Consider the following 14,211-nt stretch of genomic DNA (forward strand, 5'->3'; position numbering starts at 1 on the left):
AAGTTCTAGAAAAGAACAGAACAATGCTGAGTTGTAAAAAATGCTGAAAGAAAGACGAGTTGCCAGGAAGTTTCAACGGTTTGTTTTAAAAACCCGTAAGTAGGTTTTTAAGATACTTGTTCATCCAAAGAATCACACACTGATGGAATATCTCCGTCATGGTTCTCAACCTGTAAAGTAAAATAATCTGCTTCAATTCTTATTCTTTCGCATGTGTCACCCGGCCACAGACACCACTGTACTCTTGCTTCTGTTGGATGCCTGCGAAGCAGCTGCAGCCAGGTGAGAGACCACGTCCTCAGCTGTCAGCAGGTAGAAGTTCTGCTGGAATTCACTCTCCTCTTGTTCAGACAAGACTGGGGATGAATACGGCATCTCAACAGATGTTTGCAAAGATATACCAAGGAGTGAATTAGCCTTTCCCAGTTGTTCAACTCCTGTGGGCACCAACTGGCAGAATGCCTTGCACATTCATTCCAAAGTATAATCAAGTTTTTGTCCAAGTCACATTGAACATATATCAATCAGAAATCATCCAGTTGCTAATTTCTAGCAACACATTAATAAATCTTCAGGAAAAAAAAATTCATCACTTCCTTTAAAAAAAAAATTTAAAAATTTTTGGAAGAACGAACACGCTCCCCAAAAATTCAGCAAGCTAGAAACTGATGTTGCCAACTAACATTGCTTCCTCTAAGAGACATTTTTGTGTTTTGGCAGTGGAATCTGTACAGTTTATAAAGCCCAGTCAATCCCCAGGGCAATGATGGAAGAACAAATGCAGCTGCAAAAAGAGTAGCACAAGCAAGAAGCTGGGGGGGAGCTTTATTACTGGAAAATTTAGAACTTCAAGGGAATATCTAGATTTACCATAAATAATTTTTTTCCCCAATTACTTTCAGAATGTTTCTCCTGCATACATTGAAATAACTTAGTCAATATACACCCAAATAACCGGCTGATGTATTTCCTGTCTTATGTAAATTCCCCACAGTTTTCATGGTGGGTTTTTTTTTTTAAGCCAGTGCTAAAGACCCTTTGCCCACAACAGTAGCACTGTTTTTATGCCAAATAAATAATTCAACTACATATTTGGCGTACCTAGTCCGTTTCAATCTTTTTTTTTTAAACCTTCTTCAGCTACTGGATGACACTGGAAGGTCTCAGAGGTAATCTGATCCTCTAGAGACAGAGACCTGAGACTATTCAATTAAAAGATGTGCTACTCGGAAATTGTTGTAATTACCGAATTTCAACACATCTCAATAGTATCTCTCAGGCTCTGAGTATACCGTCACTTAATCCTGCAAAAGCCTGTGCTCTTGCCAAAGGAGGCAGCTCTGCCTCATTCTGCCCCTAGCCATTCATTCTTAAGCAACCCATTCAGATAAGAGATCCTTTTAAAAATTAACTAAAAATCCTACACATTTTCAGCCAGATTATTTCCCTTATTAAGTCCACCACATGGCTACATCAACTGCTGCAAGCTCAAGAGGACAGACCTCTGAAAACTAATTTGGGCTTCTTTGGTGGGTAAGTTCTCCATCAGACCAGCATGCACGTCTCGCTGTAAGAGTTGATACAAGAAAAGAAGCCTCATGAAGATACAGGCACAGCAAGGAGAGAAGACGACTTCTTCAGAAGGACATGCTTAATTGTGAAATCACACCTTTGTCACCATCTGCAGAATTGGTGCTGTTAAGGGACAGAAAAGGAAGAGTGGCTGGATCCATATTTACAGCCCACACTTCCCTTGCATTCCAATGGGATGAAAGGTAAAAACTGGGTGTAAAAATAAGATGTTGTTATTTAACTTTCCTAAACTGCTATATGCTTTTTGAACAAAGCCAACATCATAATAGCTAAAGGATGCCTCCATTACTGTCATTAAGCTTAAATATAAGTGTAAGTACGTAACAAGACTTGGTATTTACTGTTACCTCAGTATTAAGCATCTCAAAAGTCTTTCCCAAATCCATAATTGTAAACTAAAAGTTGCCTATCCAGTGAGAACAGCACCAGTGAATTTGCCACTTGTGTTAGTTTCTGTACTACTAGTGTACGCTTCCTCAGCTGTAAATTTTTTCAGCACATGCATCCAGAAATAATATAATAAGTTATTAAGGTGATGCAGGGTCTTACTTTCCGCTATTTTATTATAACATATTGTGTGTTCTATTAGTTTCTTAAGTATTATTAAAATGCTATTTCTAATTCAATGAAGGACCATGCACAGGCTTAAACACATTTAAAGAGAATGCTGTGAGCAAGTATGTTTTAATCTAAATTTGGAAGACTTGGTGAATAATAAAAGCCTCACTGTTTTTTTCTTGGATTTATCTAGCATTTATGATTGCCTACCTAAAATGCATTCTCTCATAGCACATGTATTTGTAAGCTTGGTTAATCATTAGCAGGAGATGAAAAAGAATAAAAAGTTTCTGATTTTTTTTTTTCTTAAAAACATTTACAAGTTTGCAGTCATTCCACATACACATTCAACACAACTGCAATCCAGCCAGATAGGTCATAAAATTCCAGGACCTAATCTTCCAGAACACTACACACACATGTGAAAAAGATCCTCTGAAGTCAAAGGAATTCCACAGAAGGGCTGCCCCTCCTCAGAGAATTTTTGGTTTAAAAAAAAAAAAACACCAAAAAAATCCCCCCAAAACAAAGGCAGAATAGACCCAGCAAGCATTAAAATTAACTCTGAAAATCTTCCTTCCATTTCTTCTAAACTCACATCCAAGAAAACCAACCAAAAAAAATTACTCCATAGAGAACAAATCCTCTTGGAACAAGATCTACTGGGAAACTCCTGGTTCTGCTGCTCCCCTCATGACACTCTGGTTTACATTGCTAACTTAAAGACCAAAAAAAAAAAACAAACTCAACACAAAACAAAGAAACACCCCACTACAGATGATGGGAGACAGTCTGCCTTTCTACTCCTACAAAGCCCAAAGTGAAGCTCCCTTGAGAAAGATACCGAAAAACATGAAAATTGCAAGATGCACAGCAAGTAAGCAACTATTTATTTTGCAAATTGTAATACAAATTGAAGTTCAAACCAGTTTTGCATAATTCCCAAGTTTTTCTTTGACTATCAAATACAGGCAGTTGTACTCAGAGGTCATGCCAGCTATTCAGGGTCTTCCTTAAATGCATGACCTTAAATGCAATTTAATCAGAATAAACAGCAAGAAGCAACAAGAAAGAGCTGACTAATTAATACTGCAGTTCTTAACCTATGACTGGATTTTGCCAGTCATCCATTTCTATGAAATTACTCTTTAGTTTGAACAGTTCTAAGGCACAGATGTACTACAGTTAAGACTTAAAAGAAAACCCAGACCTGCTCATCATGGGTGTAAGCACCACCAGTAACAGCAGCTCCATGCCTGATGGCCTGTTTTCACTCACAACTGTCCTTGGACATTCTTTCAGGCCATGTCCTTTAAAGAAATACAGTTACCAAGGTGGTAAAGACCCATAGACAATATCTTTTTAAATTCCTCTCGAAGACCCAGTTCCTTACAGCATATTAAAGGAAGATGCAAATTTCTTGTTCTACTTTTTTTCTTTCATTTTTATCTAATTAAACACAAAACAGAAGTGTTCTTTCATACCGTTCTTAGCCCTCTTTGCCAAAATATAATCTTACTCTGCTCATTCTACCTCATATAATACCTCACTATTTCACATCTGAGATTTGATTGGTCCTGTCTTCCCAGAGCAAAGATCATAGCTTCCGCTTGATTTGGGACATACCAGTTGTTGCTAGAACACAAAAGCAGTTTTTATATATTGGAATTCCTTAAACAGATGGGGAAGACACTTCAATTCCAGCCACCTTTTCAATGTGAATGCTTATACAACACAAAAAGAGACACTGGCACTCAAAAAAAAATTGCTTTCATTTTTATATCTTATCATATTCTATCAAAGTCCCAGACACTTCTGGAAGGTTCAATTTACAGTCTGAGAGACAAAGATTTTATTTACTCGGTCAAGGTAAGAAGTAAGGCATTGGAGGAGTTAGCTTATAGACATCCAAATGTAACTGATGTACAGGAGAAGTAACCATATAGTAACTCTTTTGTAATTAGAAGTTTCAAGCAATGAGATACATTAATACACATTGTTAACTGCGGCAGTAATCTCTTCCATGACAGGCAAATTAACTAAAAAAGTAATTATAATGCTCATTTGGTGGCTCATTGGATTGTTGTGCTCTATGACAAAATAGGTTGTATTGACTATTTCACTTTTTCAAGTAAGCACTTTTAAAATAGGCTGTGAATATAGTCTACATTACACACCAAGACATTCTCTCTCATTAAATATCATTTAGGATCTCCAGGCTCAGGTTTTTTTTCCCCTATATGTATACTTCTAGATGTGGGCATTTTAACTAATAAATTTCAATGCACTTTCCTGACATCAGTGGAACACTTCAAAACTCACTGCACAGTCTAACTTACTGTCTGTAAGTTTTGATGAATATCAAAAAAAGTAGTGATTTTTAAAAAATTTCTATTACAAGACTGTAACTATAGAACTCTTGTATTTTGCGTCATCTTAGCCAAAAGCACTTTAAGTAACTTAATCACGTTTAGATATTTGGTTTGAATTTTAAAAAAATTATCAAGCATCTATTTGGATCTCAAATACCAATTTTAAGAAGCCAAAGAAGTTAAAAATCATGAAGACTTTTACACGCCCATAATGTATTAATAGAATCAGCCATTTAGGTATTCAGTGGTGAGCCAATATAAGACTTAATGTGTCAAAGAAATCAGCAGAGCCCAAAGTTGGGGAACAATAAGGTGCCCGTATTCCGTTCTGCCATGTGAGAGAACAGTTAGGTGGCTATTTAACACTGTTTTCACCCAGGGTGTTGTTGTTTAAAAACAACAAATAAAGCCAAACACAAGACAGCATGGCTTCTGCTTCAGCATGGTCTGTACATAGCACCATACATGCCTTAGCTGGCATTTAGTGGACTACCTACAGCTAGCTAAAAACTAGTTGTACCTTGTCTTCACTGGTATTTTATATCAGATTAACTTTCTCATTATAAATATGACCATTCCCCTCTGCTTACCTTTTTTCTAAAGATGCAACTAAAGAATGAGATGAAGTACCTTTCTTTTCACACAAACAAAAAACAACATATTGTAATACAGAACATGGCATTATCTTGAAACCTACCCTCCTGCTTCTTTGCAGAGCTTCAGCTTCATGTTCTGGGTCTAGTTTGGATTTAGAGAAACATTTAGAGAAATTGGGTAACAACTGTCAGATATTTAAAGGGAGTCAGAAGTTTGAAAGGAACAGAAAGTAGAGATTTTGTTCTTGTTTCTTTTGGCTAGTAAGACAGTAAACTACGTTCAGTCAAAAGATTCCTTTTATAATTTTCTTTCAGGTTGGTTTGTTTGGGGTTTTTCCCCCGTTTTCTCTGCAAAAATCTTTGCACAGTTACAACTGTGCGGCTCCAGACATACCAGAATGAAATTAAACTTGCAGCTGGCCAATGTTATCTTGGTTTCATTCTGATGATCTGAAGCTCAAGAAGAGCCGCACAGGTTCAACCCTCCCTGTGCAACTGCTTCTCTGCAGGAAGTGTCAAAAACAGAAGTGAAGCTCACAGCATAGGAAAATCTTTTACTAAGTTGTCTCTATTGTCCAGCAGGGTAGCTAGGGATTTGGAAGGCCCCAGAGAGAACCACAACATCCTGTGCCAATAAAGTAATCGCTACAAATAAGAAAAACTGCTGTCAAGAGAAAAACATATCGACATTTTCATTAAAATATTCACTATACACACATTTATATTGCAAGTACCCTAATTCTCCTTTGTACTACCTTGCCAGGGGAGGGAAAGAAGAGTCATGCAAGTAAGAGCTAGGCCTTGCACGCACAATTCTTAAAGCCCTACACCTCAAGCTCTGAGCTTTTCCTTACTCTAGTCAATGAGTTCCCATGGCCAAATAAGGATGAAGCCAGAGGACGAGACAGGAATGGAAAGCAAAATATCCTGAATCATCCAGTCTCTTCTTTCATTTCCTCCCTTTCCCCTTCCTTTCTACCAGGATGCCAAAGTATCATATGTACTCATTCCGAAAAGTATTAAGCTTCAATATTTTAAAAGGAGCAAGAGATTCTGGGGGTCAAATACCTGTCAGAATACACTGCAGAACCTTCCACCTCTGACAGCCAGAAAGTTTCCGAATTCCAACATACAACTACTGATGGCCGATCTATATCTGTTTGATTTCGTGCCAACATTGCCTTTGGGCCTAAATAACTTCCTTCCTTCTGGATGTTCAGGTCCTTCATGCATTTATAGACAGCAATCATACCACCTCGCTCTGAATCATCATTTTACTTAGCTAAGTAATTTGAGCTCTTTTCATTCTTTCTCTTGAGAGGTTCTCTTCTCTGAAAGAGAACAGGGAAGCCTCCAAGATCATTTGCAAAGTGACAGGTTTGTATATGCTGGAAGCAAATGAGTAACTGGAGACTCACATAGCCAAAATTCCACTATACCAGGAACAGAGCTTTAGAAAGTGTTAATATGGTAGTCCACAGATGCATAGCATACTTGAACCACTTGACAACATATACAGCCTGACAAACACCTCTACTGCTGATTTCAAGTACTAACCAAAGGGGGGGAAAGGGGCAAACAGGGGGGCAAGAAAAGGAAATCACACAGAGCAGGAGAGAAAAAAAACAAAACACAAACATCTTACAGATGTAAGCAAAAACCAAACAAACAGTTTTCAATTTAATTCCAAAACCCACCCAAACCCCATTTCCAAATTCTGGTGCAACTATTCTTTGCTATTTGGAATATTTCACAGTAAGGATTTAATATTAGTAGGATGAGGGGATATTTCCACAGTTAATTAATTATGGCTGTTTACAGGACAACAGGTTGCTGGATTTACTTTCACTAAGCTACCTCTTTTAAAAATACTTGACATCTCTCTGAGCCTGACAAAAGCTGGGTATAAGGTCTCATATATGACAAAGAGCACAAGTCTGGGAAATACCAAACAAATCAACATACAAAACAGAAAAGGAAGCAAGGTAGTTCATTGGTATAAATAAGACTCAACACTGCCATGAGTCTCCAAAAGTTTCCAACAAGTAAGTGGGTATCAGACATGTAAATCAATGTATCCACAACTACCCCGAAGAAAAATCAACTGGAAGGTGCTATACAGGGAGATATAAAAAAATATTTTCCCCTTATCAATCCAGAACAAAACCTGCATAATAGTCATATCATAATGCTTAGATACAATCACTAACTCCTAGCAAAGAATAGTTTTTTAAACAGCTCATCTCTCAGTTAATCATCAAAAAAGTTTGCTAGAAATGTCACAGCTAGAACTGCTAGACACTGAATTTTATGGTTGGGGTTTTTTAATTTTTTTTTTGTGAGATGTTTGGGTGGTTAAATGAAATCTGAGCCTGTCTGAAGAAGGTGGCAACAATGACACATGCAGGACACTTTAAAGCCCAAGGTTTGTAGATCTCACTGCAGTTCTGCCTCACATACCTTTTGTCAGAGTGGTACATACGGAGCTCAGTTTACATATCCAAGGGAGACTGAACTGACCATACAGGGACAAGATTCTGTTCTTCCAACTTGCACGTGTGTTTCAAGGCTCAGTTAAGAGCTAGCCCATCATCTTAATCTAAAAATTAGGTGGTGAACACAGACCTGTTAGCCTCAAAGAAAAACCTTTTATAACACTTCATTACTTTAGGACACTGACACTGTATCTGCGTCACTAAAGCCACCATGCTCACACAGATCTGTGAGATCAACAGAGACTTCAGGAGCAACATGCAACAATCCAGTGTTCAGTCTTTTTTTCCCCTGCAAGTGTACCCATGATTAGCTCAGACCTACCTTCCACACATTCATACAGTGTCATGTTTGTATTACACACAGGAAAGCTCGGATCCAAACACACTCACTGATGTACCTCACATTGCCGGCTAATTACTGAAAAAACAGATTTACTGAAACTAGTGTTAGTTTGGTTTAAAGCCAGGGAGGAGGAAAAACAAAACACCTTTTCTACAAATCTGTGATTTTCAATATAATTTCTCCCACACACGCAGTTATGAAATATGCCATTAGAAGGGTATAATTTGGTACTTAATAGATAATTATGTAATCTAAGAATTCAGCAGATACCATTAAGGACTACGAGAAGAGAGTTATACAAGTTTTCCTCTCTTTGTTTTTTTCCCCAGCTTATGTACCTTGCAGATCTGACAGAAGTTTTGTTTATTGCCGAAGCCACCGTCCACTCGTTCCGCTGAGGAGCCTCAGTAGCTACCGCGAAGGGGCCACGCACCCCCCAGGAACCAGCAATTCTGATTTTTCTGGAAACCAGGCCGTGCCGGTTTAAAGCGAAAGGGCTTAAGGAGAAACTAACCCAGCAGTGCTGGTGCCGCTTCACCGCCTGGGATACGCGCTTTTCCCGGCGGGGGCCTGTTCGCAGACCACACACGCACACACCCCGACACCCCGCTGCGGCCGGCGGGGAGGCGGCAGTGGGGGCGGCCGCGCCCGTCACCTCAGGGACGCGGAGCGCGGGCAGCCCCGCCGGAGCCCCGGCCACCCCCAACCGGCTTCACTCACTCTGCAGAGCTGGTCCCGTTGACAGCGGATCCATCCGGAGCGGGGTTGAGCTGAATCGGCCCGGGCTTCTTCTTCGGCATTTTCTCCCCCAGACAGCGCGGAGGGTGAGGGACGGAGAATCCCCGGCCCCACTTCGGCCAGGTTCGAGACTTCCTGCGGCGGAGCAAAGTTGGGAGCTCCCCTCGCCGCCGGCGCCCCCGCGGGCTGCGGGCAGCCCCCTCAGCGGGCAGGTGCCTGCGCCGCCGCCAGACCCCGTCCGCCCCGCGCCGCCCCTGCCGCTCAGCGCCGGCCTCCCCCCGGCGGCGCCGCGCAGAGCTCCCTCCCGGCAGCTCCCGATGGGGAAAACTGCCCGGGCTCAAAATGTGCCCTTCTGCGGGACCGCGCCTGCGCGCACCGCCCTGGGCGCCCCGGCCCCCCCAGCGCGCAGGCGCGGCGGACAGGCGCAGGCGCGGCGGGCGCGGAGAAGCCCCGCTGAAGCCCTGCCCTCACCGCGCTCTGCCCGCAGCCGCGGGCGGCCGCTCCCTCCGCGTACCGCTGCCCCGTGTGGAAACTACTCTGTTCATCATTAAAATACAAGCCTCGGCTGGGGTACTAACGGCTGCTAAATATTTCCCAAAGCAAGAGCCTGAATTAAAAATGGAAACGGAGGACGGCAGTTACAAAACTGCGAATTATACACAGAAAAAGGAGTATGAAAATGAAATGCCCGAGCTGCTTTTGCTGGGGGAAGGGCCAGATTGGGTCACAGATTTCCCACGTTAATGCGATGATGGTTTTATGTATGTACATTTCTCTGAAGTTCTGACTTGCATCACTAGGATTTGGGGTTTTGTAATTACGTTACTTCAGTGAACCTAAAAAATATAACCAGGAAAATTTTCTTTTCCAGGAGCTCTCTATCATTTTTTGGCATGCAAAAGCAAGAATGTACGGCTGAGAAAGAATGACTTAGAAAATAAATCTTAAAAAAAATCGATGTTCTATATGGGGATTGCATTTTGTGAATCCACTACTTCTTTAACAGTTTTGAGGTCAGACACAGAAGTCCAGAACCACTGGGCAGCACGCCTGCCACCCCCACGCCGTGGAAGGAACGGAGCCTCTTTTATACAGGTAATTCTGGGGAGAAAAACACCAACGTAAATACGAGGTTAAAATTTCGGAGCACAAAAGCCACCTTTCTGCTGAAATAAAGCTTCTACCTTGGGATTTGAACTGACCGTGGCCTTGCTTTAACATCAACTTGCTTCCATGCCTCTCTAACATACTGATTTTTTAGAAAATAAGTCCGCCAAGTAATGTTGGAAGAGATGTGACCCCCCGCAGCGAGCGTGGCAGGAGCAGGGTGGCACACAGGTGGGGTGAGGATGTCCCAGTGCCCCTCACAAACCGGGCTGGCGCAGGGGACAGAAGTGTTGTCTCCAACAGCGTGTGCAGCTGAATATTCCTGCTCCAGGCCAGCGGTGGTGTCCTCTGGGGGGCGTGACTTTAACAGCGATGGATATCTCTCTTCTTCAGTCAGTAGTATGGCTCCTCCACACCAGTTCTCTTGCAAGCAGAGGAATTTAAATGTAAAGATTCCTGTTACTTAGTTGTAGATCTTGGGGGAGGATGGAGTATTAAGAGTACTACCAATGGCCCTATTTGGATCAACAAAGCCAACCTGGATATTACACACATGCAGTGCTTAAAACGATGACATTCCTATGCTAATCGTGTGATAATAGTCAAGAGATAAAAGGAATTAGGTCTATTTGACTTTTCTGAACAGAGCGACAATACAATCCTACCTCTACTGCTGAAACGCTGTGAACAAATTTGGTAAAGTTTGTGCTTCTTTGGAAGATCAACTTCTTGTGGTCTGAATGCAGCAGAAGTAAAGGTGAAGACTCTTTTAAGGCCCATATGCTTAGAAGTTATGCATCAAGAAGGGCTTGCAGATTTCTTCTGCTTTCTGACACAGATGAGAAATTCTTTCCATTTCCATTGCAGGTTTGTGTACCGGACGTTGCTCTACCTGTCAACAAACATGACACATCTATAAGGAAAGGCTCTACAGTTACTCATAAATTTGCTTCAGTGGTAAGTGAAACCTCTCACAGACATGTAAGCCAAGAACAGAAGCAGCACTGAACGACCCGGTGCCGAGGTGGTGGTGAATGGCCTGGTGTGGGTAGAGGAGTGACAAATCAGTTCCTTTGGCAGTTCCAGCACTGACCACAACCACTGCTATTTGATTTCTGTGCTTTCTTGCCTGAGAGCAGGAAAAGATCAATGCCTAATGCCTTTCCTCCCTGTCAGGCGGATGCTCCAGCTTCAGGACAGTGCGTGTGTCTCTTGGCGAGGAGTGGGAACCCTTTGCATGCTCCTGCTGTGTTCCGTGCCTGCAACAAGCACAGACCTCCACCCTGTGAAGCAGTTCTCAGCCACGTGCTCTTTATCACGCATTCCATAAAACACAATTTTTTGCTGAGATTCCCTAACTTTGGAAGCACGACAGTCTTTTTCCGATACGATGTAGACACGTGAATATGTAACTTCTTTGCAACTGTGGACAGGTTTTACACTCCAATGAGTTGATTCAGCCACAAATTAAAATATAAGAAATTGCGATAAGAAATACTGGGAATATAGTTATTTAAGAATTTTTAATTATATGTTATTTTCCTTTCTTTTTTGCTACAGGATTAAGGCACTATAGTAAAACCGAACGACTAGTGTTTACAGTGACTCATGCAGTATCGAGTCTTTCTATGCTGAAATCAGACCTTTTTTCTGAAAGACACTGAGTTGCAGCTGAGTCTGGTCTTCTCTTTACACAACTGTGTGTGAGGAAATGCAAGGACTCTTTTGTCTGAAACGCTGAACTCTGCAGAGAACATGTGAATATTAGACAGGTATTGAATGCACAATTATTATATATGCCCCATATAATTGCAGTTGCACTATGCCATAATTGCCCACATGAGTTATGTAACTATAGTTATTCTACGGTGTTGCAAAGTATGGCCTCTTTTTCTCTGAAAAGATGATTGCAGGGGAGGTTTATTTTCATCTAAATATTTGGACTGAACAAAGAAGAATTTTTGTTGTGAATTGTGAATTTTCACAGAGTTTGAATTAGTTTGGGGGGTTTTTTTTGCCTTGTAACAGTGCTTGGTTTTCTCCATCAGAAAAACAGCCTACACAAACAGATGAGTGACTGGACATATCTACTGAAAGCAGAGGTTCCAGCATGCAGAATTTTTGAAACACAGCAATAAATAAGTGTGGATAACACTGGTTGACTCAGCTGACAGCAAAAGTGCAGAGGAAATTCCACAACAAAACTTATATTGTAAATGCTTTGTACAAAGCACTGGTCTGAATTCCATGTTTTAATTTTCTGTGGTTTGCAAAAGTAAAATAATATTTTTAATCAAAGTAGTCATTAAAGCTTTTGTAGCAACTGAAATTATTAACAAACTTCCCTATATATAATGCGAAAATGCTGTATCATTCCTAACTTCTTACCCATTTCTAAAGTAGAAAGGATTAAATTATTATTTTCACAGCTTTGCCGTTGAAAGACATACTCCCTCCATCCAATTCCAGCTACTAAGAGACAGCTCCCTCCTCTGGAGCACTTTATACTTGCACTGTAAACATGCAGAATCTGAAAAATTACTGAATTCACTCCTCTCTTTTGAAGTCCCGTTGACCTATAGCACGAAAACAAAGGTATTTCGAATTGACTGAATATAGAAATAAAGTCATGGGTTTATGAATTGATGGCACCGCAGGGAATCATTTCCGTGTAACTGACGCTGCCACTGCCGAGTTCCTCCGGCACTATCGTACCCCTGGAACCTTAGAAAGACCCAAGAGCTGGGTGGCCTCTGGGCTTTGCTCAAAGCGTCCTAAGACACCTTATTTGGGTTTTGTTGTTGTTGTTGATTTTTTTTATAATGGTTGTCACACCGATCATATTGAATGACCAGTTTTCTTTTACATGATTACATAGCACATTTGCAAAGTTTCAAGATTGCTGTAGGTTGGTTTGAACTTCTGTAAAACAAATAGGTTTCACTTCAGTGCATTTGCAACTAAAAATTAAGCATATATTCCCAGCCAAAACAAAACACGTGTTTTGGGAATTTGAATATTCTCTGCGGAAGGAACTGTGTTTTGCTTTACGAACAGGTGCTTCTCAAGGTGGATGACAGAGGAGAAGACGAAGAAAAAATAGAAGGTAGTGTAATCTCTACGAAAGACTTCTGAGCAGGGAGACTTTCTGATTTATTGATTCCACCACTGCTTTGAAAAATAGAACTAAAATATGTCTCTGTAAACAGAAATGGAAAAAAGAAGCTTGTTTTCATCACCACTTTTTTCCCTCTTGGAAACCTGAATTTTTTCTAGTTTCTTGCATGAAAAAGAAACTGTGATTACTGTATAGATTAACTGCATCACTAAATTAAGCCAGCTTTTAAAGCTCAATTGCAACATATTTTACTGCTAAAACATATGCACGCAAACTTTTATTTGTAAGATTTAATACTTCTTAATCTATTTAGTGCTTAACAAAGCAATTTAAGGAAATAATTAGTCCCATAAGCAATGGAATTTAAGAAGCCTGATTCGAATTTGACCAAAATTGGCCAACAGGATCAAAAATTATTAGAAGGGGGCTGACAGACAAACTGACTTTCAAACAGCGTGAGATCCCAACCTGTCTTGCAAATCTTGTTTTCCTCAAGAAGCAGGGATTTAAGAGAACACCGTGGATCCAAACACAACCTTAAATGTTTTGTAATATACTAAGAGCTTATAAATTAATGTTTAAGGTGACTGTAAAATATAAAATTTAGTTTAGATTAGCAAGATATAAGTGACAAATATCTGAAGTTTGCTAAATCCGGAAGATGTGATCTCCCACTAACACAGCTACAATGGTACCAGTTTTGCGTAGGGTCTATTGAATGAACAGCTTTGCCAACATAATACTTAGAAGGTTTTTGCAGAACAAGTATGACTCCCATAGGAGTAAAACCCTTCAAATGCGTAAGTAGCCAATTATCCATTTTACAGATTTTCTTTGCCATCTATTACATGTAACATAAACCAGGAGAGAAGACTGAAATATAAAATAAGGTGCTAATTTTTTGCAGTTTTTCTAATGAAATGACACTATTCAATACAGAAATAAACAAGTGATATTTCTGTTTCACCTAAACTAGAAAACAGAAGTGTTTTCTAGAATAAAGGCAAGCTATGGGTTGTTTTTGTTTTGGTTTGTTTTTTTCCTGACTTATTATTTTATCAGCATGTGGCTGGTTATTCATTTCCTGAGGAAAAAACAATAATCAATGCCTGCCAGCATATGCTTTTCATTTAATTAGGAACATAGGACTGGAAAGAACCACCTAGGTCATCAAGTCCAGTCTCTAATTAAACACTCTTCAAAAATATTGATTAATCAAAGTTGCATAAATATCGTAGGTTTTATAACACTGTACTCCTCTGCAGAGACTGTAAGTGATCTTTTGCTTTAA

At 40.3% G+C, this 14,211-nt stretch overlaps 1 protein-coding gene and 1 long non-coding RNA gene across 2 annotated transcripts in view; one reads left to right on the plus strand and one right to left on the minus strand.

Moving 5' to 3' along the window:
- Positions 1-9,052, minus strand: part of MAP2K1 (mitogen-activated protein kinase kinase 1) — a 39,732-nt gene extending 30,680 nt beyond the window's left edge. The window contains exon 1 of the mRNA XM_074600067.1: positions 8,678-9,052. Coding sequence (XP_074456168.1) covers positions 8,678-8,757 — 80 coding nt within the window. The 5' untranslated portion in view covers positions 8,758-9,052. The remainder of the gene's footprint in view (positions 1-8,677) is intronic.
- Positions 9,053-9,106: 54 nt separating this feature from the next.
- Positions 9,107-12,447, plus strand: LOC141748733 (uncharacterized). Its single transcript, XR_012589086.1, has 5 exons — positions 9,107-9,456; positions 9,567-9,790; positions 10,670-10,759; positions 11,363-11,574; positions 11,851-12,447. It is a non-coding gene; the product is annotated as an uncharacterized LOC141748733 (long non-coding RNA).
- The last annotated feature ends 1,764 nt before the right edge of the window (positions 12,448-14,211 follow it).

This window comes from Larus michahellis, chromosome 9 (genome assembly GCF_964199755.1).
Source record: "Larus michahellis chromosome 9, bLarMic1.1, whole genome shotgun sequence".
Classification (NCBI taxonomy): domain Eukaryota; kingdom Metazoa; phylum Chordata; class Aves; order Charadriiformes; family Laridae; genus Larus; species Larus michahellis.